The 25,412-nt window shown below is 60.2% G+C and overlaps 1 protein-coding gene across 1 annotated transcript in view; it reads left to right on the top strand.

Annotated features, from left to right (window-relative positions):
• Positions 1–700: 700 nt before the first annotated feature.
• Positions 701–25,412, top strand: part of TG (thyroglobulin) — a 150,607-nt gene continuing 125,895 nt past the window's right edge. Inside the window, exons 1-18 of the mRNA XM_012722900.1 lie at positions 701–767; positions 1,856–1,964; positions 2,871–2,968; positions 3,929–4,132; positions 4,354–4,513; positions 8,832–8,938; positions 9,351–9,494; positions 9,669–9,854; positions 13,458–14,561; positions 15,004–15,591; positions 17,855–18,094; positions 19,619–19,756; positions 20,126–20,203; positions 20,697–20,809; positions 22,337–22,439; positions 23,386–23,586; positions 23,778–23,990; positions 25,069–25,278. Of these exons, the coding sequence (XP_012578354.1) occupies positions 701–767; positions 1,856–1,964; positions 2,871–2,968; positions 3,929–4,132; positions 4,354–4,513; positions 8,832–8,938; positions 9,351–9,494; positions 9,669–9,854; positions 13,458–14,561; positions 15,004–15,591; positions 17,855–18,094; positions 19,619–19,756; positions 20,126–20,203; positions 20,697–20,809; positions 22,337–22,439; positions 23,386–23,586; positions 23,778–23,990; positions 25,069–25,278 (4,063 nt within the window). The remainder of the gene's footprint in view (positions 768–1,855; positions 1,965–2,870; positions 2,969–3,928; positions 4,133–4,353; positions 4,514–8,831; positions 8,939–9,350; positions 9,495–9,668; positions 9,855–13,457; positions 14,562–15,003; positions 15,592–17,854; positions 18,095–19,618; positions 19,757–20,125; positions 20,204–20,696; positions 20,810–22,336; positions 22,440–23,385; positions 23,587–23,777; positions 23,991–25,068; positions 25,279–25,412) is intronic.

The raw sequence follows: 25,412 nt of genomic DNA, 5'->3' as shown, positions 1-25,412 counted from the left end.
CTCACCCCAGACACGGGTCAGGAGGCAGGGATCCTGCCGCTGCCCAGAGGCCCAGGCCAGTGAGAGTGACTCAGCACAGCCGGGTCTCTGCGAGGGTTGCGCCCGCAATGTGGGGAGATGGCAACAAGAGGGGTGTGTGAGGGGTGCCGTCAACTACTAGCCCGACTCAACTCTTGCACGAGCACTCCTCGGCGTCAGAATGACTGGAGTTGAGAGAGGACTGGGGCCACGCCAGGCCGTGCTCACCACACTGTCACTTCACGGGGAGGAGAGAGGACACAGAAGGAGGCGAGGAGGAGGAAAGCGTCGAGGGAGGAGGGAAGAAGAGAGGAGGAGGCAGGAGCGAAGGACAGACGGGAGGGGGGCCTGAAACGGTGGGTGCTGGCTTCTCCTGCGTGGGTGCATCCGCGCCTACTGCCCACAGCCACAGAGCTTTGGCTTCATCCTCGAAGGTGAATTTCGAAAGTTCCCCACTCGGTTCTGCTCCCCCACGGCCTGGACAAGATCCTCACCCTCCACTGGCCACACGAGTGTCCTCGGAGGGGGCCGGCGCGGCTGGCAGAACTCCTTGTGACCTGCAGAAAAAACAGGGCTGGGCTGCTGTGCCGAGCGCGGGCGGTGGGGAGCCCCTGGCTGCGCCATAAAGGCCCCGGACCAGAGCTGGTGGCAGCCCCCACCCTTCCTCCTGGGGTCCGGCACGATGGCCGCGGCCCTGTGGGTCCTCGGCCTGCTGGGCTCCGCCTGCTCGGCGATGGCCAGCATCCTCGGTGAGTCCTGCACCCCAGAGCGTGCCGCAGGGGCCTGGAGGGCGCCCACGGCCCCACCTTCCCTCTCAGACCGGGGTGCTGAGCAGCGGCCCCAGGGGGGTGGCGGGTGGAGCCCAGCGGAGGCGGCTCTTCAAGTCCCCGCTGCAATTTTATCACTTTTCCAAAAACGCCCTCAGTTATGGGGAGGCCTAGGTCGGATATCAGCTGTCGGGGACCCACGCGCCCGCCTTGGGGCCACCACTACTGAGTGACTCGGGGCAAGTGCTGGTGTCCTGTCCCCTTAAAACAAGAACGCAGGAACCTCGGCCACGGGGAGTGACCGGAAGCCGCCGCCGCCCCCAGGCCAGGCCTCGGGCGCCAGGGGGTCCGGCCGCTGCGCGCTGGGCCATTGTGGGCCCGGACCCAGGCCGGGCTCAGCCCCGCGCTCCGCAGGGCGCATGCGCGCCAGGCTCCCGCGCCTTTCCGGGGCATCTTCCACCCAGCTCTTGGCAGTGTCCTCGCGAAAGCGCGCGGGTGACCCGCCTCGCGACGGGGCTGGTTTCTCAGGACACGCCTGCTGCGCCCCGAGGGTGCCCGGCCCTGCGACCAACGCTTTTCGGGCGCGGTTCAGCCCTCAGGCCGCCTCAGCTCCGGGAAGGCGCAGTGCAGATTTCGTGGGAACTTTCTCTTGCCTTTGCCAGCTGCGTGGCCTCGAGTCTGTGCCGCGTGGGCGAAAGGCAGAGGCCGCGAACACGTGCGTGCGCGCCTGTGTGTGCGTGCGCGCCTGTGTGTGCGTGCGCGCCTGTGTGTGCGCGCGCGCCTGTGTGTGCGTGCACCGGTGCCCGTGCGCGCGCCTGTGTGTGCGTGCGCGCCTGTGTGTGCGTGCACCGGTGCCCGTGCGCGCGCCTGTGTGGTGCCCGTGCGCGCGCCTGTGTGTGCGTGCGCCCGTGCCCGTGCGTGCGCCCGTGACGAAATCCTCCCCCCTCGCTCCCGCAAAGCTGCAAGTGAGACCATCTTGCTGGTGAGGCTGCTTGGAAGCGGGCTGGAGGCAGCCGGGCGGATACCGGCCCAGGGAAGGGTCCTGTCTGACCATCACCTCTGCTTTCTAGAATACCAGGTGGATGCCCAGCCGCTCCGGCCCTGCGAGCTGCGGAGGGACCAGGCCTTCCTGGAGCGCGCGGCCTATGTGCCCCAGTGCGCCGAGGACGGCAGCTTCCAGTAAGGCGGCGGCTCCTGCACCTGCAGCTCTGGGGCGCCCCAGTCCCTGCCCCGGCCCTTCACTCCCCCGGGAAGGGGAGCCCCTCTTTTTGGAGTGCTCAAGTCCCAGGCGCTCAGCTAGTGGACACAGATGAGCGCCCCTCCCCCTCTGGCCCCCGGCAGTCCCTTTTTTGCCAGCCCCACCTTGTACCATCACCCCTTGGTGAAAGGGGTCACGGTGCCTCCCCCCTGCTCCCCCTGCTCCGGGGGGCGCGAAGCCCCTCCTCTGGCCCAGTCAGTCTCCAGTGAGCCATCTCCGCTGCACTCCAGAGCAGGAGTCCGGCTTTTGTCCAGTGGCGCGGAAAGACATCTGCCCGCGCCCCCTGGAAGCCACAGGGACCTTCGTAACCTTGCAGTGACCCTCAGGGCTAGTCCTGTACCTTGACTCCGGAGCGCTGTGCCCTGGGGCACAGCAGGGAGCGCCCGCGCCCCCCTGCACACACCTCGGGGTGCCTGACGGGCTCTTACAGCTCCTGGGGCGCCGACTGCCTGGAAGCTGGAGCTGGCTGGAGCTGGCCGGTGCCCGGCCTGCTTCTTACTGACCCCCTTTTGGACGTCACACCCCCATGCACACCTGCCAGCCTCGGCTTCGCCGCGGCTTCCCTGTGTAGCCAGGCCCTGCCCTCTGCCAGCCTGGCAACACTCCGTCCCTTGAAGATTGCACACTAGTGGGATGCAGACTAGAGGGGCGAGTGACTGAGGGGTGCCACCTGCCAGCCCAGGCGGGAGGTGCTTGTCCTCTCCCTGGTGCCCCCCTCCACTCCGTGTCCCCCTGAACTACGTGGCAGGGTGGAAGGGGCAAACAGAACCTGGGTGGTGGCCATGTAAGCTGCTCACCGGCCCTGTGGTGTGCCCCTCCCGCCTCAGGCCCGTCCAGTGTGAGGATGGCGGCCGCTCCTGCTGGTGTGTGGGTGCCGACGGCCTGGAACTACCTGGCAGCAGGCAGCGTGGGCGCCCCTTGGCATGTAAGTGTGAGGGGGCTCCGCTGGACCGTCCCACGCAGCGCAGGGCGCTGGGCCGGGCCTGTGACCGCTGTGTTCCCGCTGGGGCGGTGCTTTCCCACGAATGGGCTCCCCGGCCCTCATGGGCAGCCCTGGGCCCCAGGACGGTGAAGGCCAGCAAGGCAGTCCTGTCTCCGTGAACACACTGCCGCAGTCCCGGGGAGCCGGGCCCCTGCGGGCGGGGGTGTTGAGGGGAGGACGGCAGACAGAGCGAAGGCTGTGACAGCAGGAAGCAGCCAAGTGCACCCCCCGAGTTATTGCCCCCCGCCCCAAGCTGTTCCTAACATTGGAGTCTTGGGTGAAAACAGCTGTAAAATGATGGAGGAGTCGTCAAGGAAAGAGTCCTGGCTTAAAGCAGGTTTTCGTTAAGCCTCAAGCAGAGGTCAGTGTGAGCTGGCCCTGGGACTCGGACAGATCCTGGTGGGCGCTGCCCCTCCACAGCCAGCCTGGCAGACTCGGGGCGCAGGACGGTGGCCGCTCACGTGCCGTCGCTGAGCCAGGGCCCCGCTGCGACAGGCCGGTCTGTGACGGACGCAGGCCTTGAGCTTACCCCACGGAGCTCCCGGCCCCACAGCAGGCGCCAGCAGGGGCGGTCGCCGCCCGGTCACTAATGCTCATCCGCGAGCAGAGGCGGCTGCTTTACACTGTCACGGAGACTGAGGCGCAGAGCGGGGAGGCGACTTCCCAAGGTCACACAGCCAGACAGTGGGGCATGAGCTCTGCTGCCCGCCAGCCCGGATGGCATCTGCCCTTCTCTGACCTGCTGGCATCTGCCCCTCTCCGACCTGGCCGGATGGCATTTGACCTGCTGGCCGGCGGCTGGAAGGAGTCTGGTGCGGCCGGTCCCTGAGGGCGGGCGTCTGGGCCTCCTGGCGGGGCCCTGGCAGGCTTCCGGCGCTGCCTGACCTGCTCTCTGTCCCCCAGGCCTGTCCTTCTGCCAGCTGCAGAGGCAGCGGACCCTGCTGGGCAGCTACCTTAACAGCTCGGCCGCCGCCCACCTCCCGCAGTGTCAGGCCTCGGGGGACTACGCGCCCGTGCAGTGTGACCTGCAGCAGGAGCAATGCTGGTGTGTGGACGCTGAGGGCATGGAGGTGTACGGCACCCGCCTGCCGGGGAGGCCCGCCCGATGTGAGTGGCCAGAGCCGGGCCCCGGGCCCCAGGGAACATTTCAGGGGGTTCGTTGTTTCTGCTCCGTCCACCTGGTGCTTCATCCGCGTCCTCTGCCTGGCCAGCAGCAGTGCGAGCCCCTGGGAGCCCCTGGGGCCCTTCACTGAGTCTCTGCACGGATGCAGGAGGCCCCGCGCCTGCTCCAACTTCCGAACTCAGAGTTTCCCCTTGGAAACGTCTAGGTCCCGGCAGCTGTGAGATCAGAAACCGCCGTCTCCTCCACGGCGTGGGAGACAAGTCGCCCCCCCAATGCTCCCCGGACGGAGGGTTCATGCCTGTCCAGTGCAAGTTTGTCAACACCACGGACATGGCGGTTTTCGACCTGGTGCACAGCTTCAACAGGTAAGAGCGGTGCTGGGGTGCCCCCTCCCCCCCCCCCCCCGAAGCTCCCGAGACGGCAGGCCGGAGCCATGTCCCGGCCTTCCTGCCCCTCAGCCTCAGAGGATGCAGACGGCCAGCGAAGGGGCTACGGCATTCTAGCAAAGCAAGCTGGCAACAGCTCTTAAAATGAAACTGCCAGGCCCCTGTGGCCCAGCCGGCCCTTGGACACGGCCCCCGCGTGTGCAGACACGGGCCCCGGGGGTCTCCTGCAGCCTTGCTCGCAGTGGAGACTGGGAACAGAGTGGGCCACCCAGGCGGTGGGGGATGCACGCGTTTCCTCCAGAAACCCTGCGGGGTTGCATCACAGAGCCCCCTGGCCGACTTGCAGGGGGGCGCCGATAGGGCACGGGGCTGTGAGATTCGGGGATCACAGCACGTGATTTAATTCTCAGAAACAAAAAGAGCTGCTAGTGTGCACCTGGGGTTATGCCCACGTCTGCTCGGGGCTGTGTGGGCACAGGGCAGCATGACGTGTTCAGGGCACCTGGGGTCGGCGTCGCGTGGCGGGGTGGGGAGAGGGACTCCGAGCAGGGCGGCGTGGCGCCGTGGGGGTTCAGGCAGAGCCTCATGGATGAGCGTTTGCATTTCCGTGTGTGCGTGTTCCTACAGGTAAGGCTAAGGGTTTATTTATGCGTACGAGAGCTGGGGTACAGGTCAGACGTGGGGTGGGGGGAGAAGATTCACCAGAGACTTGTCCAGAATAAAACAGGCTGATGGCCTGAAATACGCTGAGGGGAGCAGCGGGCGGACAGGGGAGGTCTGCTGCGCCCTGTGGTCACTCCCTGGCCGGGATCGGACTCGTGCCGCAGTGGCTGCGGACAGCTTCACGGTGCTGAGACTCAAGCCCTTGGGCCACCAGGGCGTCCCGTGTTTGAAGATTTAAATAACAAGCATAAAAAGGAAAATGCAGTGTCGACGTCGGTCCAAATGATCAGGGGGTGTCTGGGCAGTGGCCAGGGTGACTTCGTATTGTACAGGGACCACCCTGGCTTCAGAAACAATTTGAAATCGTCTGAGTGAAAGTAAATAGGAATATTATTCTGCAGATGTGGATGGGAATTCCCTTGGGGGGCCTGCACCTTGATGTGTCTGGATCCAATGCACCAGTTCATTTCTGGGGCGAGGGACTCCATGGCTGTGCTGGGGGACACAGGCCAGCAGCCCGTGACCTGGCGCTCCCATGTAGGCAAGGCCCGTTTGAGCTCCCTGAAACGTTTCAAAGCTGAGGAATGTGAAATTGATCTCTCTGAAGTTCCTACTCGTGTAGGTAAAAATAGTTGAACATTTTTCATACGTCCAACTGGATATACAAAACTATGCATTCCTGATTTTAAAGAAGGGGCCGAGATGGCGGCCTTGAACTGCCCCTTGGGGCCACGGCCGAGCCCCCCAAAGCTCCAGGCTCTTCCATACCCCACTGCTGTCCTCCCTCCTGCTCCACCCATCTGCCTGGCCTTCCTGGCTTCTGTGACCCTCTTGACTTGCCAGTGCTTGGCAGAGTGACCTGGTCATTTCCTCCTGTGAGCCTCTGTGTCCCCATCTGGACATCAGAGGACAGCGTCCTCCTCCTTGGAGGGCAGGGAGGCTGATGAGGGCGGGCTGTGGTGCACCGTGGAGCTTGGTGCGTGTCTGGAGGGCTGGCTCACCAGTGCCCAGTTTCAGGAGCCGACTTGGGTTCCAGTGCCCAGTCCTGGGCCCCACCCCTGCCTGGAGCACGCAGGACCTCACCTAGCTTGGGGCGTGAAGCTCATTCATGCGCACAGTGGGAGCTCCGTTGAAGTTCAATAGAGTGGGAGCTAGATAGCTCCATCCTTTTGTATATGTGATACAAACATCACTGGAAATGATGCTGCCAGCCTACAGGTGGCAAATCTGAACCACAGAGGCTGGGAACCTCCCCACCCCGGAAGCATGGCGAGTGGGTGCTGGCAGCAGCTGACTCCTGTTACTGTCCTGCAAAACTTCCATTCAGTTCTGTCCCCCCAAGGCACCCAGCAAGGAGCTTGCTTCCTCCCCAGGCACCCAGAATTCCTCAGGATGCCAGCCTGGCGCACAGTTCACAGCTCTTTCCACAAGAGGGCAGTCGAGTTAAATGCAAAAATTTGAGACTTAGCCTTCATTGTCTAAGATGGGGGAAAAGGTCCACCTGAAACGGGATCCTTTAAGCCCGTGTGTCTCAGAGGGAGTTCTTACTTTGGAAGGTCGTGGGAAGGGTCCTGGTTGGTACTGGGAGCCCAGCTGTGGTTCAGGGACTTGGAGATAAGCCACTTGGGCAGCGCCAGACTCAGAGACTCCACGGGCGGAGGGGATGGACCGTGTGGGGCAGTCCGCCTGGGCATCTCGAATTGCCAGATGAGATACAGGATGGCCAGTTACATTTGAGCTTCAGATAAGCAAGGGATACTTTTGTAGGATAAGCGTCTCCAATACTGCATCAAGATCTGTAAACTGGGGTTGGCATTTTTTTAAGAGTTATTTATGCATACAGAACTGGAGTACAGCCAGAGGTGTGGGGGGGGGGTGAGAGGACACCCCAGAGACAGAGTGGGGAGCAGAACAGGCAGATGGACGAAGTCCACTGCTGAGGGGGCAGTGGGGAGGCAGGAGAGGTCTGCCGCGCCACGTGAGTCACTCCCTGGCTGGGGATCGAACTCGCTCTGCAGTGGCTGCGGCTTTGGCTGTGCTTTAACCCGCTGCGCCAGCAGGGAGGGCCCAGTCTTCCTATTTTTCAAGTTTTAGATTTCTTGGTTTTGCTTCCTTCTTTCTTCTGATATGCCCAGAACAGTATAAAAGTGGGAAATCGGGGCTCTCCCTGGTGGCGCACTGGGATAAAGCACCACATTATGAAGCTCTCTGAAGCCACTAATGCATGAGTTTGATCCCCCCACCAGGGAGCTGACCCACACGGGGTGGCAGACCTCTCCTGACCCGCCCGCTGCTCCCCTCAGCAGTGTGCTTCGTCGATCTGCCTGTTCTGCTCCCCACTCTGTCTCTGGTGAATCCTCTCACTGCCCCTGCACCTCTGGCCTGTACCCAAGTTCTGTCTGCACAACTAAGTCTTTTTTAGTTTGTTTTAAAAAGTGAGAAATCAAGGAATCACGAGGAAGGCACCACCATGCCGCTCGCCATCGCTGAGGCTGCCTGACCCCGCGCTGTTCTCTGGCGTGGGGTTAGCGCAGGACGAACTTTTCTCATAGGCTTCCCGCACTGGCGGGTGGGCGACATTTTTAGTTTCTTTGATGCCGCTCGCTGTAAGTCTCCTGTGTCTAGTGTGACGCTCGCTGGGTGGCCCACCCAGAACAGTCCACAGCGCCACCCTCGTGCCCGGGCGGCTCTGGCTGTGCAGAGACCGTGGCGGCCACTCAGTGCTGCCTGGCGCCTTCCCCGTCCTCCGTGGAGGGGGCTCCCTGCAATCCCATCTTTGCTTCCCTGCGTGGACGCTGAGGCGTGTACTTTGCTCAGGGAGATGACGCTGCAGAAGCCCCAATCTCCGCTGCTGACTGAGGACAGAGAGAGCTCGGGAGGGGTCGCAGGCTGGCATGCCACGAGGGTGTGCCGCGGGCCACCTTCCAGGGCTGCGCCAAGATGGAAGGTTCCAGCTGGCTGCTCACGCACGCCAACCCGCTTCGCATCTCCCGGGCTGCTAATTCCCAGTGGGGGACAGCCGGGGTGTGGTGGGGCAGCGGCTGAGTCGGGGGAGGCAGGCTCCGCTTTCCTTGTATCCATGCAGACAGGACCGCACGGGTGATGTCATGTGGGTTTCGTTTTTCTAGCCCGGGCCGGGAACTGTTCCTCTTGAGAATCACGGAGAGTAGAGCCTGGCTTCTTTTCAAGCCTTGAAAGGTTGTAAAGGGACTGTGGAGATGTTTGATCTCCCAAATGAGATCATCTGCACCACACCATATGGCCGTGAAGCAGACCTGGCCCGAGTCTCCAGACGTAGGTGCTGGTGAAAGAGCCACCGCCTGCCGCCTCCCGACCTGTGTTCTGACCCAGCGGGACGTGCGCTTGGGCATAATTTGGACAAAAGCCAGGAGTGAGGAGAGCGGCTAATTAGTAGGTGACAGCTCAGCACAGCTTTATTTTACAAGGTCCTGCTGGACACTGGTCAAGTTAGACCAATCTAGGGGAAGAGATACAGTGGGAGGCGAGGAGCGAAGGGCCGAGACAGGGCAGCTCTGCTCCCCACCCCCAGGTGTGGCCACGCGCACTCGTTTCTGCAGGGCGCGGGGACGACCTGCCTAGGGTGACTGGGGCCATAAACCCCACTCTGTCCTAGGTTTCCAGATGCGTTCGTGACCTTCAGTTCCTTCAAGAGCAGGTTCCCCGAGGTGTCCGGGTATTGTCACTGCGCTGACAGTCAGGGACGGGAACTGGCCGAGACAGGTAAGCATACCTGGGTCATCTAAAGGGCCCGGGAGCCTGGGCATCCCTACCTGTAAAGCTTACGTAGCTGCGACGGCCTGAAGCCTGCCTGGTACTCAGAGGGCTTGGCCAGCAGGCGTCCACGCACGGCCCTGTGGACCTGTGCCTTGTGCGCTGGGACGAGGCAGCTCCCAGCTTGGCGAGCGGAACCCGGTGGATCTCGTCTCCTCCCACCTTCTCTGTGGTGCTTCCTTGTGCTGTGAGCAACCTGCCCAACCGTACACGGCAGCCCTGACCTTGCAAACTGTTGAGGTCTTGTGCAGACTGTGTGCGGTGATGCTGTGAAGACTCGGCCCCCTCGGTATCCGCTTGCCGTGGCAAGGGCGGGCTTCTTTCCGAGCCAGCCCAACCCTCGGGCGCTCTCTCTGCGCAGGCCTGGAGCTATTACTCGATGAAATCTATGACACCGTGTTTGCCAGCCTGGATCTCGCCTCCTCCTTTACCGAAACCACCTTGTACCGGATCTTGCAGAGACGGTTCTTGGCAGTCCAGCTGGTCATCTCTGGCCGGTTCCGATGTAAGTGTCCAGGCACCACCCAGGTGAATGCTCCTATTGGGAGGAAGGCCTGCGGGTTTTCACGTCAGTGCCATGACCACGGCTGTCCCCCCAGAGTGGGTGCCAGGTTTTAAGCGCCCGCACAGCAGGCGGGTGCATGCACACCCGCCCCCCGACTGCATGGATTTCTCCTAGGCCCCACGAGATGTGAAGTGGAGCGGCGGACAGCCACCAGCTTTGGCCACCCCCACGTTCCCAGCTGCCGTCCAGACGGGGACTATGAGGCTGTGCAGTGCCAGAGGGAAGGGCCGTGCTGGTGCGTCGATGCCCGAGGACGGGAGACCCACGGGACTCGGCGGCAAGGGCGGCTGCCATCTTGTGGTGCGTTTCCTCTCGGCTTTTCCGCTCCTTCTGGCTGGGTCGGTGAGGCTCTTTCTCCAGACCAACCCTCCAGAACCCAACAGCCACAAGCCCTTCAAGCCCAGCATTTATCATCTTTGTGTCAGACATAGCTGCTTCCGTGGGGAGCACGGAGAGAACTAAGCCTCACAGGTGAAGGAAAAGAAAATTCAGTTCGCCTGCGCCATGAGGGTAACATGTGTGGGTGACTGCAGGCAGAGAGCGGGCGCCCTCTCTACCCTGCAGTGTCTGTGAGGGGGAGACCCTCAGGAAGGCGTCATGGAAGAGGTGGCGCTTGGTCCGAGTCCTCTAAAAATAAGTGTGTTTCCTAAAGGAGGGAATTAGGAAAGGTGTTCTCGCTACATAGGGCAGGAGGCGTGACTTTTTTTAAAAAAAACAGTTTATTTTTACATCATTTTGTACATTTTTTTTCCCATCTCAATTGTAATCCCCGCGGGTTTCCCACCACCAAGTCACCCATGTGCCATCACCATAATCCCGTGCACTTCCCTCCCCCCCCTCGTTTTTGATGCCATTCCCCTCTCCACCCCCACAAAATGTCTCTGGTATATGGCTGTTCATTATCCTTGTTATTTTCTCAGGAGGCGTGACTTTTTTTTTTTTTAAAGATTTATTTATTTGTGCATACAGAACTGGGGTACAGGCCAGAGGCTCGGGGGCGGCGAGAAGATTCACCAGAGACAGAGTGGGGGACAGAACAGGCAGATCGACGAAGTACACTGCTGAGGGGAGCAGTGGGCGGGTCAGGAGAGGTCTGCCAGGCCATGTGGTCACCTCCGGGGCAGGCGGGAATCGAACTCATGTGGAAGTGGCTTTAGCTTCTTAGTGCTGTGCTTTAACCCGCTGCGTCACCAGGGAGGGTCGGGAGGCGTGACATTTTAAGGCGGTAAATAACACACACTGATGCCAGTGGGCCATGCGCCCTTCAGGAAGGAGGGAAAACGCCTGGGGGTGTGGGTGATGGTCTGAACCCTGGGACCCAGGGTGAGGCAGGCTGGGACAGTGGGGTCTCGCAGACATAGTGAAGACTTGGGGCTCACCCTTGCGGGCAGACAGTGATGGGAAAGCACCAGGATGGGCTTTCTGTGTGAGGGAGATCACCTGGGCATTTTGAGGAGAGATTGAAGGGAGCATTAGACAGGAGCAGCGTGGCCAGTGCCTAGGCCATGGCAGTGTTCCAGAGAGAGAAGAGGGACCGCTGGCTTCCCGGAGCTACTGTGAAAGCTAAGTTGATCTGGCTTAGAACAACAGGAATTTATTGTTTTCCGGAGGCTGGAAAGCCACAGTCAAGGCGTGGGGGACCGAGCCCCCTCCCTCGGCTCTGCCTCTCCCTAGCTGCGGGTTGCTGGCTCTCTGTCACTCCTCGGCGAGGGCGGGTGTGGGGCGTGGGGGCTGCTTGTCCGCACACCCCGCGTCTGTCGTCTCGTGACTGTCGTCTCTCTGTGTCTGCCACTGGGTTTCTTTCCCAGTCAGGACACCGGCCTCTCTAGCAGAGCTTACCTCATCACACCTACAATGACCTTATTTCCAGATCTTGTCACATGCTGGGCTTCCGGGAAGGACATGAATTTCGGGGAGTTATGTTCAACCCAGTAAGAGTAAGGGGCCCGACACTGATGCAGAAGCTGGGTTGGGATGGGGACAGTGTCCTGGCCATCCCATCCCGTGAGACCCTGTCCTCCCAGTCTGTCAGCGACCGGGGAGGAATCCCGCAGCTTCCCCGGGGGAGTGAAGTGATTCAGAAGATTTGAACCACCCGAGGGGAGACGGGCCTCTGAATGGCCTGAAAACAGATCCCTATTTGTGGCTATTCGACAGTTCCTGTGAATCATTCTGTTGCTCCGGCCGAGCGTTTCAGCATCTGCACGGTATCGGAGGAAACCAGCCTGCTGTGTGTGAAGACGTAGATCAAGCGAACTTTGGAGAAGTTCTGCCTTGAAGGCATTAGCCATTGCATTTCTGTGAAAACCTGGAGAGTTGTGTCTGTCACTGCAGGTGGAAACACAGAGTGTCGATTCCCAGGTGAAACACAAGAGCACGTCTCAGTTCACCAGCGTGGAGTTGGACCTTTCTCTGGGATCTCAGTCCTTTTTCCATGAAAACACATGGAATCAATAGTTGACTTTTTTTTTTCTTTTTTGCCTTGGTAACTGCATAACAAATGAATGAAAGCAGCGAACCTGATTTCTTCCACAGCTTCCTGTAAGGTCCTTCAAGGAAGCCCTGGTCTCGCGAGGGCGTCTTGTGTGCTCTGAGGCTGCCAGTCTTTTTCTCTCTCTGACCACATGTTCCAGTTCTTTCTCTGTTGCTTGGTTACAGAGCAAAATTGGCTGATTTCTTTTTTGGCATGCGTGTGAACCGAGGGGAAAGATATTTTAAAAAGTTGGGGGTAGGTGGGTGGATGGTTGAAAACCGCTTAAGATTTATGGTTTTGTGGAGAAAAATGGGGCTTACTTCCTCTGGCCTCTGTGACCGAGAAACACTTGAAATTTAGTGAAGACTTTTTCCCTAGTGTGATTATAGTCATCCTGGCCGCGCATGGGCAGATGAGTGAATCCTTAGGTAGTGACTAGCTTTCAGGACGGGAGGCATCATCATCGTCTCCAAAGAAACATTGCCTCTCCTACGTTATTATATGTTACAACACAGGAAACACTTCTTGCTGTACTAATAGCATTTGACATCCATGACATTCTAAGTGTGGTCCTTATCATCAAAGAGGCTGTCTAAAAGCCTGGACAAGTCTACCCAGAAGGAGCAATGAGACTGCCACACGAAGCCGTAGAATGAAACATTGGTGTCCATTAAGAGCCTTCTGAAAGGCAGCGTTTCATTACAAGCACAGAGGGATTTCTTGGCCTTTGGGTTTCCTGTGACTGCTGTAACAAATCACCACAGACGGGGTGACTGCTCTCTCTCAGCTCCTGAGGCAGGCGGAGTGAAGTGACAGTGTACACAGGGCCGTGTCCCCTCTGAAGGCCCTGGAGGACTCTCCTTCCTCGCCCCTGTCAGCTGCCGGTGGCCTTTGATGTTCTCAGCTCACAGCAGCATGGTCCCACTCTCTGCCCCCACCTTTGTGTGGTCTCCTCCTCGGTGTCCCAGTGTCTCCCCCTGGCCTTCTTACCAGGACGCAGGTCATTGAATTTAGGACCCACCTGACTCCGGAACGACCTCATCTGAGCAACCTGTATCTGCAAAGACCCTGTTATCAAATAAACTCCATTCTGAGGTGCTAAGTGGGCATGACTCTTGGGAGGACTAGGGAGGAGGACACCATCGCCCAGTGCAAACGGTGAGGGATGGTCAGCCTCTCAGAAGCTGGGCGTGACTGTGGAAGCCTGGCCTTGGAGGGAGTCAGGTCAGTTGGAGGAGAGGTTCCCTAAAATGGCGACCACACAGCAGCTCAGCGAGAAGGAAACAAGTGAGAGGACCAGGGAAGAGGGGCGCAGCAGGGAGGTGCTCTCCACTGGGCTTTTCGCTATTCACTACCCGAAGGAGCTGAGAGGTTGTGTCAGGGTGACGTGTGGTGGTGAAACCATTTCTCTGTTTTCTCTGTTTGTGCAGCTGGAGACCAGTCCTGTGTCTCCGCGAGGCGGCAGGCCCTGTCCAGACTCCACTTTGGGCCCGCGGGCTACTTCAGCCAGCACGACTTGTTCTTGGTTCCTGAGGAGAGGCGGGAGGACACCCCACGTGTGGCCAGAGTCACCCCGTTCTGCTCGCCCGTGGCCAGGGAGCTCTTCGTGGACTCTGGGATTCTCCATCCAATGGTGGAGGGTCAGGACCAACCCTTTGCTGCCTCGGGAAGTCTCCTGAAAGAAGCCCTTAGAGCCATCTTTCCCTCCCGAGAGCTGGCTCGTCTGGCCCTTCAGTTTACTACCAACCCAAAACGACTCCAGCAAAATCTCTTCGGAGGGAAATTTCTGGTGAATGTTGGCCAGTTTAATTTGTCTGGCGCTCTTGGCACTAGAGGCACATTTAACTTCAGTCAATTTTTCCAGCAACTTGGGCTTCCAGACTTTGACAGTGGAGGGTCACCAGTTGATCCAGCCACACCCTTCTCCTTGAGATTGGATTCTGGTCCTACTACAGGCATCCTGGAGGCCTCTGGGAAGGGTGCTGCTATGAATAAGCCTATTGTGGGCAGCTTTGGCTTGGAAGTCAACTTACAGGAGAGCCAAAAGGCCCTGAAGTTCCTCGCTTCTCTCTTGGAGCGTCCTGAATTCCTTCTCTTCTTGCAGCATGCTGTGTCTGTGCCTGAAGACATAGCCAGGGACCTGGGTGACGTGATAGAAATGGTGCTTGGCTCCGACGGCTGTGAGCAGAGCCCTGGCAACCTTTTTGTCCCCTCATGCACTGCAGAAGGAAGCTATGAGGATGTGCAGTGCTTTGCTGGAGAGTGCTGGTGTGTGGATCCCCAGGGCAAAGAACTTCCAGGCTCCAGGGTTAGAGGTAGACGGCCAGCATGCCCCACGGAGTGCCAGAAGCAAAGGGCTCTCATGCAAACCCTGTCCAGCAGCCAGCCAGCTGGGGCCAGCCTGTTTGTCCCTTCTTGTACCAGTGAGGGACATTTTCTCCCTGTCCAGTGCTTCAACTCAGAGTGCTACTGTGTTGATGCTGTGGGTCAGGTGATTCCTGGAACTCGAAGGGGACCTGGAGAACCGAATCAATGTAAGTCTGTTGGGCATCAGTCTGTAGATTGCTTCTCTCTTGGGGGCCTGGCACAATGCAAGATGGAAAAAAGAGTAGTTAGTTATTGCTGATGCCCAAGTCCTGTGGATGGCAAATGTTCAATAGAAAAATTAAATTTTTAAATATAAAAATGGAAAGTTAAGTTAAAAATTAAAAATGTAATCAAAAGTGCAAACATCCAGAGAAGTCTTGATGAGGTTTATCATTATCGAGGGTGAATAGGGAAATGCCTGGGCCTGAGGGGACCACTGCTTATGAGCCCGCAGCGTGGGCCCATGGGCGTCAGTCAGCAGTGCCCTCAAATTTCAGGTTGATGGGATGTCTGGGTCTTCCTGGGGTTTGGGACAGCTTAGGGCTTCCACTTTGCTTTTCTGTGCTCAGTCAACGTCTTGACCTGAGGCACCATTCCTTGTACCCCCAGGCCCTACCTCCTGTCAGTTGCAAGCTGAGCAAGCCTTCCTGAGGGCGATGAGGGCCCTGGGCTCCCCCGCCAGCACGCCAGCCACCCTCTCCGCCATCTACATCCCGCAGTGCAGCACCAGCGGGTCATGGAGACGCGTGCAGTGTGACGGGCCCCCTGAGCAGGCCTGGGAGTGGTACGATCGATGGAGGGCTCAGGACAGCAGTGGCCAGGAGGCGAGCCCTGCCGAGCTGCTCGTGAAGCTCAGGAGCTACAGAGAAGCAGCTTCTGGAAGCTTCCGTCTCTTTATCCAAAGCCTGTATGAGACTGGCCAACAAGGCATCTTCTCTGGGCTGGCCAGATACTCCTCTCTCCAAGATGTCCCGCTGGCGATTTTGGAGGGGAACCTGACTCGGCCTGTAGAGAACATCTTTCTGGATCCCTACCTCTTCTGGCAGATCCTAAACGGCCGGCTCAGCAGATATCCGGGGCCCTACTCAGACTTTAGCTCTCCGCTGGCACACTTTGACCTTCGGAGATGCTGGTGTGTGGATGAGACTGGTCGAGAACTAGAGGGGACCTGGGCTGAGCCAAACAAGGCCCCAGCATGTGAGTTAAACTGTGTCAGGAAATGACTGTGTGTGTGTGTGTGTGTGTGTGTGCTTTCAGGATTGTCTGGCAGAAGGATACTGGGATGGAGCTTAGCAGGCTGGGGACATCCCTGTAATGTGTGATTAAAGAAACCCAGTGGATTGTCTTTCCTGCAGCTTTAAGAGAATCCCACAGCTTTAGCAGCTGACATTTCCGTCTCAGCTCTGGAGGCTGGAATGTCCAGCAGCAAGTACTAGCAGGTCTGGTTCCTGGTGCGCCTCGGTCTGGCATGCCAGCAGCTGCCTTCTTGCTGTGCATTCACGTGGCAGAGAGAGGAAGATCTCTGCCCTTTTCACCACCGTGTAAGGCACCCCATTCTGACCTCATGACTTCACCTGACCCAGTCACTTCCCAAAGTCCTCCCCTCCAAATGCCATCCCATTTCAGGGGAGGGTTTCAATGTGTGGATATATTTTAGGGAGTGGCCCCAACATTCAGTCTTTAACACTGACGCTCATAGAAAGGAAGTTCTTTCTCTACAGCCAGGTGCTGCAGAGTTAATGTGGGCTCATCTGAACATTTTCAAATACTTTGTTACCTAGATCAGTGCCTCAGTCTCCTACATGTTTGAGCTGATGAAGGTCATAGAGTGACTGTGACCTTGCCCTCTGTCGGCTGACACGTTAGTTTGCCTCTCAGAAATGCGGTGCACCGTCTGATGAACTGATACATTTGTAGTGGTTCAGTGACTTACCCAGGCCATTGTGAAGTGCTCAAGACTTCTGGAAATACTCCTGCCTTCAAAGTGCCTTTCACTGTCTCAAGGAGCTTACTGAAAGGTTTTTAAATTAAGCCTTCTGACGATGGGCTCATAGGAAGGCCTTGAGGTATGAGGCTGAATGAACACCTGCACCTCCACAAGACCCACAGGTAGATCAATGCTCCCTCCAGCTTTGTCCATGAACACCTGTACTGTGGTATTCAGTGTGACTGGCTGAAATAAATATGGCCAGGGTGGCTTTTGTTAGTGCTGATCACTTCAAGCAACACAAGCCAGACACCGTGCCAAGCACTTCAGCTACAGCACCTCATAGGATACTTATAAAACTCCTGTAGGCACAGATGCCACTTCACATTTCACAAAACTGAAGCTCAGAATAGTTAAACGCATTATCCACAACCACAGAGCTAGTAAGTGGTCAAGTTGACATTTCAACTCAGAGATCGCTGAGAATCACTTTGTCTTCTGTTCAAACTAGCTCTACCAAACTGTAATTCCTTCCTTCAGCTGTTGATATCATCTGGCCAGTCACGTAGGCAGCCAAGTTCTGAGTATCTGTCTATCTACCCTCTCATTCATTCTTCCATTTAACCAGTCACCCATCCATCCATCTACCCATACATACATACATACATACATCATCCAGCCATCCATCATCCATCCATCCATTCATCCATCATCCATCCATCATCCATCCATCCATCATCCATCCATCATCCATCCATCCATCCATTCATCCATCCATTCATCCATCCACCCATCCATCCACCCACCCTTCCATCCTTCCAATAAAGACAGCTGGTCAAGTCCCCTGGTTCTAGAGTCATACTGTCTGGGTTAAAATTCCAAATCAACTATTTGCAGGATGGATTCTTGTCTGAGTTGTTTAACCCCTGCATGACTCAATTCTCATGTGTGATACACAACGAAGACTAAGATCATATTGGATTGTTGCATTGATTAAATTAGGTTTTCTGAGTAAATGTGCTCAAATGCTTTGCATGGAATACACATAGCTCTTATTAATCTTCTGCATAGTTGGTCCTTTTGAATTCTGAGTGAATGAAATTGTGGAGACAATGTAGAAAGAATCATCCAAGTTATGGAAAGAAGTGGTGAAGCCCTCCCTGGTGGCACAGTGGGTTAAGTCACAGCACTATGAGGCTATCTGTAGCTACTGCAGCCCAAGTTCAATTCCCGATCAGAGAGCTGACCCACATGTCTCAGCAGACCTCTCCTGTCTTCCCACTGCTCCCCTCAGCAGTCTGTTTCAGTGGATCCACCTGTTCTGCTCCCCACTCTGTCTCTGATGAATCCTCTCACCCCCCACCTCTGGACTGTACCCTTGTTCTTGTGTGCATAATTAATACATCTTTAAAAAAAAAAGTGTCGAGAAGGAAACAGCTGAGGCTGAAATGTGTGTGTGTGTGCATATGTGTGTGTGTGCATGTACACTCAGCGTGGTAAGTGACCCCGTTTCTGATGTCTTTATTCCCCTAGGTCCTGGCTCTTGTGAGGAAGTGAAGCTACTTGCCCTGCAGTTCATTAAGGAAACAGAAGAGATTGTCTTGGCTTCCAACAACTCCTTGCTCCCTCTGGGAGAGAGTTTCCTAGCAGCCAAGGGAATCCGGCTGACCAGTGAGGAGCTCGCCCTTCCTCAGCTGTCCCCCTCCCAGGAGACCTTCACAGAGAAGTTTCTGAGTGGGGGCGATTACGCCATTCGTCTGGCAGCTCTGTCTAGTGAGTGTCTGCACTTCGCTTATCTTGGTCCATCTCTTTGGGGGAAGCCAGAGCTTGAACAGTCTTCACCATCTTCAGGACTTCGCTGCCTTGGTTTCCACAGCTCCGTGGGTCTGGGAGAGGAACGGCAGCAGGCTCTGTGATAGCAGTCTGAACTGGAGTGGCCTCAGCCCTCCAGAGGCCCCAGCACAGCCCCCTGGGGGCGCCATGCTGCCTGATGTGCAGGGGCCCAGCACTTCTTACCTGCCTAGCAGAGAGAAATGTGCTGGGGGCACTCTGGCCTGCCAGAAAACTCACCCCTGGGGTGCACATTGCCCTGCCAAGTAGGCCTTTGCATTCGACCCAACAGTTGCATGAGGAGGCTGCGGTAAGCGCCGCTCTGCAGAAAGGGAGCTGAGGCTCAGTTCATGGTCAGGTTCACGCCCTCAGCCCTGACCCCGGGTGGTCCGCCCATGCCTCTGCCCTGCTCAGCTGGTGCCTGCACAGCTGACTGGGGACCGGCCTCCTCCTGAGCCCTTTCTGTTCCTCCACCGCCCTCACCCCGTGTCCACTTGGCAACATGCGATCTCTTCGGGCCGTAGCGGGTTCCCAGCTGATGGCACGCTACAGCTCCATGGACCTAGGTCACAAGGCCAGCAACACAGTTCTTGATCATGTCCATGCCAGTCCTGCTGACCCGTTCCTGGGAGGGGCTAGGCCAGGGGCCGGGCTCCGCTGTCTCTGCTTTGTTCTCCTCACCCACGGGAGACCCCCCGTGCCACCTCCGTTCCCACCTCGCCACGAGGCTGCTCTGTGGGCCGGCGGGGCCGCTCGAGCGTCTGCCTTAGCTCCGTGACGTTCCTGCACCAAATGCATAGAACGCTGGCTTGGAGGAGACACCTAAACTAGACCAGGAAACCCAGCGGTGAGCAGCTGAGGCGGCCGGAGGAGTGGCCGGCCGGGCAGGAGGACGCGGCGTGCCGAGCGCGGGGTCAGCCCTGGAGACCCGTCACTCCCCTCACGGAGTCTCCCCACGGGGTCAAAGCCAGACTTACCAAGCCGTGCTAAGCTCCCGCGAGATCGTGCGAGAACAGTTTTGAAAGGCGTCAAGAACCGAGCGATGAGAGCTTAGCAGGAAGGCCGAGAGGACAGTTGACATGGCTGACTTTGGGGTTCAAGTCAGCCCTCCAGTGGGAACCCCCTGCGCCTGAGATTCCCCCCATGAGGTGGGATCCCATCACTGTCTTAGAGGATCACACTTCATTCATGTGCTGAGGTCACGTCTGGCACAAAGTCAATACCTGATAAATGTTCTGGCTGGCTCGTGTGCCTGAAGCCGCCTCGCGGGCTCGTGTTGCCTGTGAGGGCAGAGGGCCCAGAGTCCGCCCAGCTGCACGCAGCCCTGTTTGCCGAGCGCAGCCTGCCAGTGTCGCGGGGCACCTGAGGGAGGCGGCGGCCCTGAGTCAGAGGCCCTGGGCCGTGGCAGGCCCAGCTGGGCTCCGCAGCCCCCAGCCAGCCGCTCACCTCGGCCCCTTCTCCCTGCAGCTCTCAGCTTCCACCAGAGCCGAGGCCCCGCCCTGGGCGGCTCCACAGACGGCTCTGCCCCGTGGCCGGCGGGCCCCTACGTGCCGCAGTGCGACGCCTCCGGAGCTTGGCAGCCCGTGCAGTGCCACGCCGGGACCGGTGAGGGCTTCGGGCACCAGGGGAGGGCGGAGTTACCGACACCCCTCCTTTCTGCATGGAGGAAAGAGCTCGCCCTGGGGGCGAGCGGGCTGACCTCGGGTCCTGCCTTGGCAGCTCACGTCTCGGAGCTCCTCTGGCCTTCGTGGTCTCTTTTCCATCCCAGCAACAGTGACCTTCTCCCAGCCTGAAGGTCAAGCGAGTAGTTTCTGGGGCTTCGGGGTGCTAGGACCTGTGACGTGGACAGTGCTGAGCGGGGATGGGGGAGTTAAACGAGGGGCCCGGTGGCCCCTGCTGCAAAGCAAACGGAACGCTGCTGGGGGCTGGCGATGCCCGCCAGCCCCCTGGCATGCTGCTCCGGCTCTTTTCCAGGCCACTGCTGGTGCGTGGACGGGAAGGGAGAGTACGTCCCCGCCTCGCTGACCGCCCGCGCCCCTCGGCTGCCCCAGTGTACGTGGAGCCCGTGAACCCTTCAGCTGACCCCGAGGGGACACCTGGGCTGTGGCACCCGCCCGGGAGGCCCCGTGACCCCGCCCTCAGCCCCGCCAGGGCCGTGGTACCCACCCGCCCGGGAGGCCCCGTGACCCCGCCCTCAGCCGCACCCCCAGCTGGAGCACAGGCTCGCCAGGCCCTGGGCCGGACCTGTCTCAGCTCTTGACCCACCTGGGCTTGGCCAGGTGGGAGAAGCTGCGGAGAGCGGGAAGGGGCCCCGGGCGTCCTGGCAGCTGCCCCGCGCTTCCCACCCACCGGAGCTCCAGCACCTGCTCACGCCAGTCCTCCAGTGGCGGTCACAGGCCGCGGCCCGGTGCCTCACCTGCTTCTCTGAGTCCCCGGCCTCTGGGCTGCCCGGCCCCTCCAGCCCTCAGAGACCCAGCCCGGCCCCTCGGCCGGCAGGGCCCCCTGGCCCGGCCCCCCCTGCTAAGAGCTCGCCCTCCCCACACAGGCCCCACGCCCTGCGAGAAGTCCCGCACGAATGCGCTGCTCTCCGGCTGGAAACAGGCTGGGTCCCGAGGAAGGCCGTCTCCCGGAGACCTGTTCGTCCCCGCCTGCCTGCAGGTAAGGCTCCGGAGGCCAGAGAGGGGGCCAGGCTCTGGCACAGGGTGAGGGAGAACCTGTCTCGTTCTTGCCGCTTTGTTTTAGTTCAGAGCTCACGAGAGGCTGTAACCTAGTCCAGGTGGACCCCGGCCATGTGGCCTGGGCTTCACTTCCCTCCCCCCGGGCTCCAGTGTGTTTCTATATGAGAAGATTGGGCCACCTTTGTACCCGAGGGCGAGACACTCCTCACCCCCCAAGCCACATCCCTCACGGAAACTCGCTGCCCGCATCCTCTCCCTGAAGCCATCTTGTCAGAGTCGGTCTGCCCATGCCCCGTGTCCAGGATGGGGGGGACACGGCACTGCGCCCTCCCGCTCCCCGTGGCCTGTCGTCAGTGAGGCAGCTGGTGTGGAGGCGCCTCAGGAGGGGCCGGTGGGCTTAGTGCGCGCCCAAGCGCTGGCCACTCCCCTCCCCCAGCCTGCCTGGCGCCCAGGGCCTTAGGAGAAGCAGATGCGGTTGGCAGTGGAGACGTGAGCGTGTTTGTAAGCCACGGGGCCACGTTTCTCTACTGTGGTCCCTTACCCTCTTTGGGGCTGGGAGCATGGGTCCCGGGCCCAGCCCCACCCGTTGGAGCAAGAGTCTGCACCATCGCTCTGGACACCGAGCTTCGCCCGTGGGGTCCACTAGACACCACAGCCTCAGACAGAAGGGTCCAGAGAGGGCCCTGAAGCCCCATTGGGTTCCCAGCCTGGTCTGGGGAGGCCCGCAGCTCCCACCCTGGATAGTCGAGCCTTTGGCCCTGCCTCAGGAAGGGTCCAGTGACCTCTCAGCCCTTTGCTTGGGTTTGCATCTTCCCCTGGACCTTCCAGGCTCTGCCAGCTGGGCAGCACCCATTCCAGGGCCTCTCTGAGTGGGCGGCCCCGGCAGGGCTCTGCCTCTTGGGAACGGACGGCTCCCGGGGTGGGCCTGGTCAGCCGGACGGGCCTCGCGGCTGCCGGCCAGCATCAGGGGCTGGCGGTGTCCTCGTCCGGGAACAGCACACGTGGTCCACGCGGTGGACAGGGGCCACACACCCAGGGGCACTTCAGGGCAGCCAGGAGGGGTGGGCCTGGCCAGCAAGCCGCCACTCTTGGCACGTCTTGTAGTGGGCGGGGGACGGGAATCTGCCGCTGTCAGAGCACTCTGGTCCCTCTGTAGAACTTCAGAGAGGGAAACTGAGGCCTGCCCAGTGTTTCCCCCTGGCCTGGCAGAGGCCGGGGGGCCCAGGTCTGACATGCACATCACTACCATGCACAACACTGATTCCTTTCTCTGGGAAGCTTGTTGCAAATCATTCCTGGAACTGGGGGGCTTAGGGTGCAGGAGTGACTGGGCTCTGGGGGGCTGAGACGCAGGCCCCTCCCCAGCCATCCCCATCTGTGAGGCAGCCAGGGGTTGGGCCCTCGTAGGACAGCGCTGTGGAACCCGTGTCCCCTCACTGGAGAGGCCGTTGCCAGCAGTTGGGGAGGGACACTCCTGACAGCTGCTCACGGCCTGGCTTTATCCCAGACAGGGCAGTATGCCCGGCGGCAGACTTCGGAAGGCGGCAGCTGGTGTGTGGACCAGGCCTCAGGAGAGGGGGTGCTGCCTGGCACGAACGCCAGCGGTCCGTGTGAGTAGGCCCCTGCCCTGCCCAGCCTCGCCGTGAGCGCGGGGTATGGCCACCCCAGGCTGACTGCCCCAGGCCCAGCTCTGCCGCTTTGACACTGTGGGTGCCCTGACCTATTGTACCTTGACTTGCTCACCTGTAAAATAGGGTGATGCCCCCCCACACGTGTCCTTGGCAGGGAGTGAGGCTGTGGTTTGCATCTGAGGGTTGCAGCCAGTCTGGTTGCATGCGAGTGGGCACTGGCGCTTTTTGGGGTGATCCACTGTGGCCCCGACACTACGCTTGGGCCTGCACCTGGCCTGGCTTCCTCTCCACGGAGGGCCCAAGATGCGGTCCCCACCGTACCGGGCCCCCTCCGGGGTGAGGCTGCCCTGGCTGCAGGTCCGAGCTTCAGCCGTGGCTCCTGGGCCCCACTGTCCTGTCCCGTGTCTCTTCTGCTTCTCTCACTTCACCAGCGCTCACACCCCAGGGCTGTTGTCACCAACGGCGCGCAGACTTTCAAGAAGTGCATGCTTCCTGCACCCTGTTTCTGAGCCTGCTCTGCCGCCAACCCCCCAGGCAGGAAGTCACTGGGGCCTGGCCGGCAGGGCTGAGCAGGGGCCTCCCCGCGGCCCAGGGGTCCTGCCCGTCTGCCGCTGCCCCTGTTACCTCCGAACTGTAATCGTCCACTTGCCAAGTCTCCCTTAAGACTCTTCTCTTGAGAGCGTGTGCGTGTCTGTGTGGTGCGTGCCCATGTGAGTGTGTGTGCCTGTGAGTGGGGCGTGGGGTGGGCGGGTCCAGAGCTCGGCAAAGCTGGGGTTGGCCTGTCCTCATCCAGTGCCCCAGCGGAGGGCAGTCCAGGGCTCGAGGACCACGCGGGCGGAGGGGTGATGCTGGGCGACACTCTGGGTGCTGGCAGCCCCTGGGCACAGTGGGGGCCCCATCCCATCTGACTCGCCTTTGTGTCAAGGCCCGAGCCTCTGTGAAGCTCTTCACGATGGGATCTCCTCTGGGAGCACCGGCCCCGGCGCCGCCCCGCCGTGCAGGGCAGAAGGTGGTGGCTTCTCCCCAGTGCAGTGTGACCCGGCCCAGGGCAGCTGCTGGTGTGTCCTGGCCAGCGGCGAGGAGGTGCCCGGGACCCGCGTGGCCGGGAGGCAGCCTGCCTGTGACAGTAAGCCCCGAGCCCCCGGGGCGGGCCCGGGCTGGAGGGGTTCTGCTCCTGTGCTGTACCCCGGCGGGGTGCCCGGAGCACGCGGCAGGCGGCGGGGAGCACCAGAGGCCTGTGGTCGCCCTTGGCCGTCACCGTCGCGCAGTGGAAACTCGTGCCGCTTCCTGAGCGAGCTGGCCCCTCTCGCTCTGCAGGTCCGCAGTGCCCGCTGCCCTTCAGCGTGCCGGGGGTGGCTGCCGGCGTGCTCCTGTGCCAGCCGGCCTCGGGCCCAGGCGGGGCGGCCACCCAGCTGTGCCGGCTGTTCTGCCGCCAGGGCTACCGGAGCGCGTTCCAGGAGGGGCCTCTGGAGTGCGGCCTGCAGGGCAGACGATGGGTGTCACAGCCGCCGCAGCCCGGGGCCTGCCAGCGTGAGTCACCTCGGGGCGTCTGCCGGCACCCCCCTTCCCTGCAGGACCTCAGACTGGGGCTTTATTTTCCTCTCTCAAGTGTAGCGTTTCCTGGTAAGCCCGGGGAGGGCCTTCTAGAAGGAGCAGAGCTGCGTCACGGCGCACACCCTGATCCTCGGACGGCTGCCTTCGTGGCGGCCCTCCGGGGAAGTCTTGGCTCTGGGGCTGCGGTCAGCATGCAGGTGTCCACGCTCCACGGTGACTATGGTGACCGGGTCGGAGCTCCTCGCCTGGCGTCTGGGAGGGGCCCAGCCTCACCAGCCTCTCCCAGGTCTGCCTGGGGCTCCAGCTCTGCTGGAACAGGACTGGCCCTCCGGAGGGGTGGGCATGCAGAAACTGGCAAGGTTGCTCACAGCCGGCAGGGCCAGGGGTGGGTGCCGGGGCCTGCCACTGGGCCCGCCAGGGCAGTAGGAGGGGCTCTGGGGCTGTAGTCCGGGTCATGGACTGATTGTGACGGGTGCTGGGTGGCTGTCAGAGGGCAGTGTTTGCAGCAGAGCATTCTGGGAGAGAATGCTGCTGGTAAGTAAATGGCCTGGCCCTCTCCCTATGCAGAGTGGCCAGCGCTGAAACCAAGACACAGTGGTCATGGGGGATCGAGAGCAAGGGGCTTGGGCAAAGTGAGGTTTGGCCCCGGAAGTGGGTTGCAGGGCTGCCCCGGACAGTTGGCCATGGTGTGCACTGAACAACTATCTCGGTGTACGCCTTTCTTAGACTGTGGTGTCTCATCAGAACCAGCAGAACCCCTTAGCCTGGTCCTGTGTGTGTGGAAGATTTCTGACTGGCCAGGATCCCCAAATGTAAAGCACCTGTTTTAGCAGCTGAGGAGGGGCTGACTCGCCAGGCGGCATTTGCTGAGTAGTTTCAGAGCCAAGCCGTCCTGCTTGGAGGGATTCAGACACCGTGGATGACAGAGCAAGGTGGCAGGGCCTGTCTGTGCCAAGCTAACTGAGGAAGGGCCGTTGTAGCAGGGAAAGCCCAACAAGAAGAGTGGCCCGCGGCCTTCAGCCTGCGTCCGCTCACCTCCGGCGCTCGCCTGCAGGGCCCCAGCCGTGGCAGACCTTGCAGGCCCGGGGGCGGTTCCAGCTGCAGCTCCCGCCCGAGAAGAGGTGCAGCGCGGACTATGCCGGCTTGCTGCAGGCCTTCCAGGTCTTCGTGCTGGATGAGCTCACCGCCCGGGGCTTCTGCCAGGTCCAGGTGTGCGCCTGCTCCCCAGTGCATGTGGGTCCTCAGAGAGCCTCGAGGCTCCAGGGTCGGCCCGGGTGAGGCGGCCGCTCGGCCCAGGCTAATTACGCCCGCGGGAGGGGCCTGTAGCGTCTCCTCACTGTCCGCTGCCTGGCGCTGCGCACAGTGTTGCTGGCGTGGCCTCGCCTGTCGTGCCCAGGG

This window comes from Condylura cristata, unplaced genomic scaffold, assembly GCF_000260355.1.
Source record: "Condylura cristata isolate star-nosed mole 26May11 unplaced genomic scaffold, ConCri1.0 scaffold00009, whole genome shotgun sequence".
Lineage (NCBI taxonomy): Eukaryota > Metazoa > Chordata > Mammalia > Eulipotyphla > Talpidae > Condylura > Condylura cristata.
The sequence above is the reverse complement of the archived record's forward strand: the minus strand, read 5'-3'. Positions and strand labels throughout refer to the sequence as shown.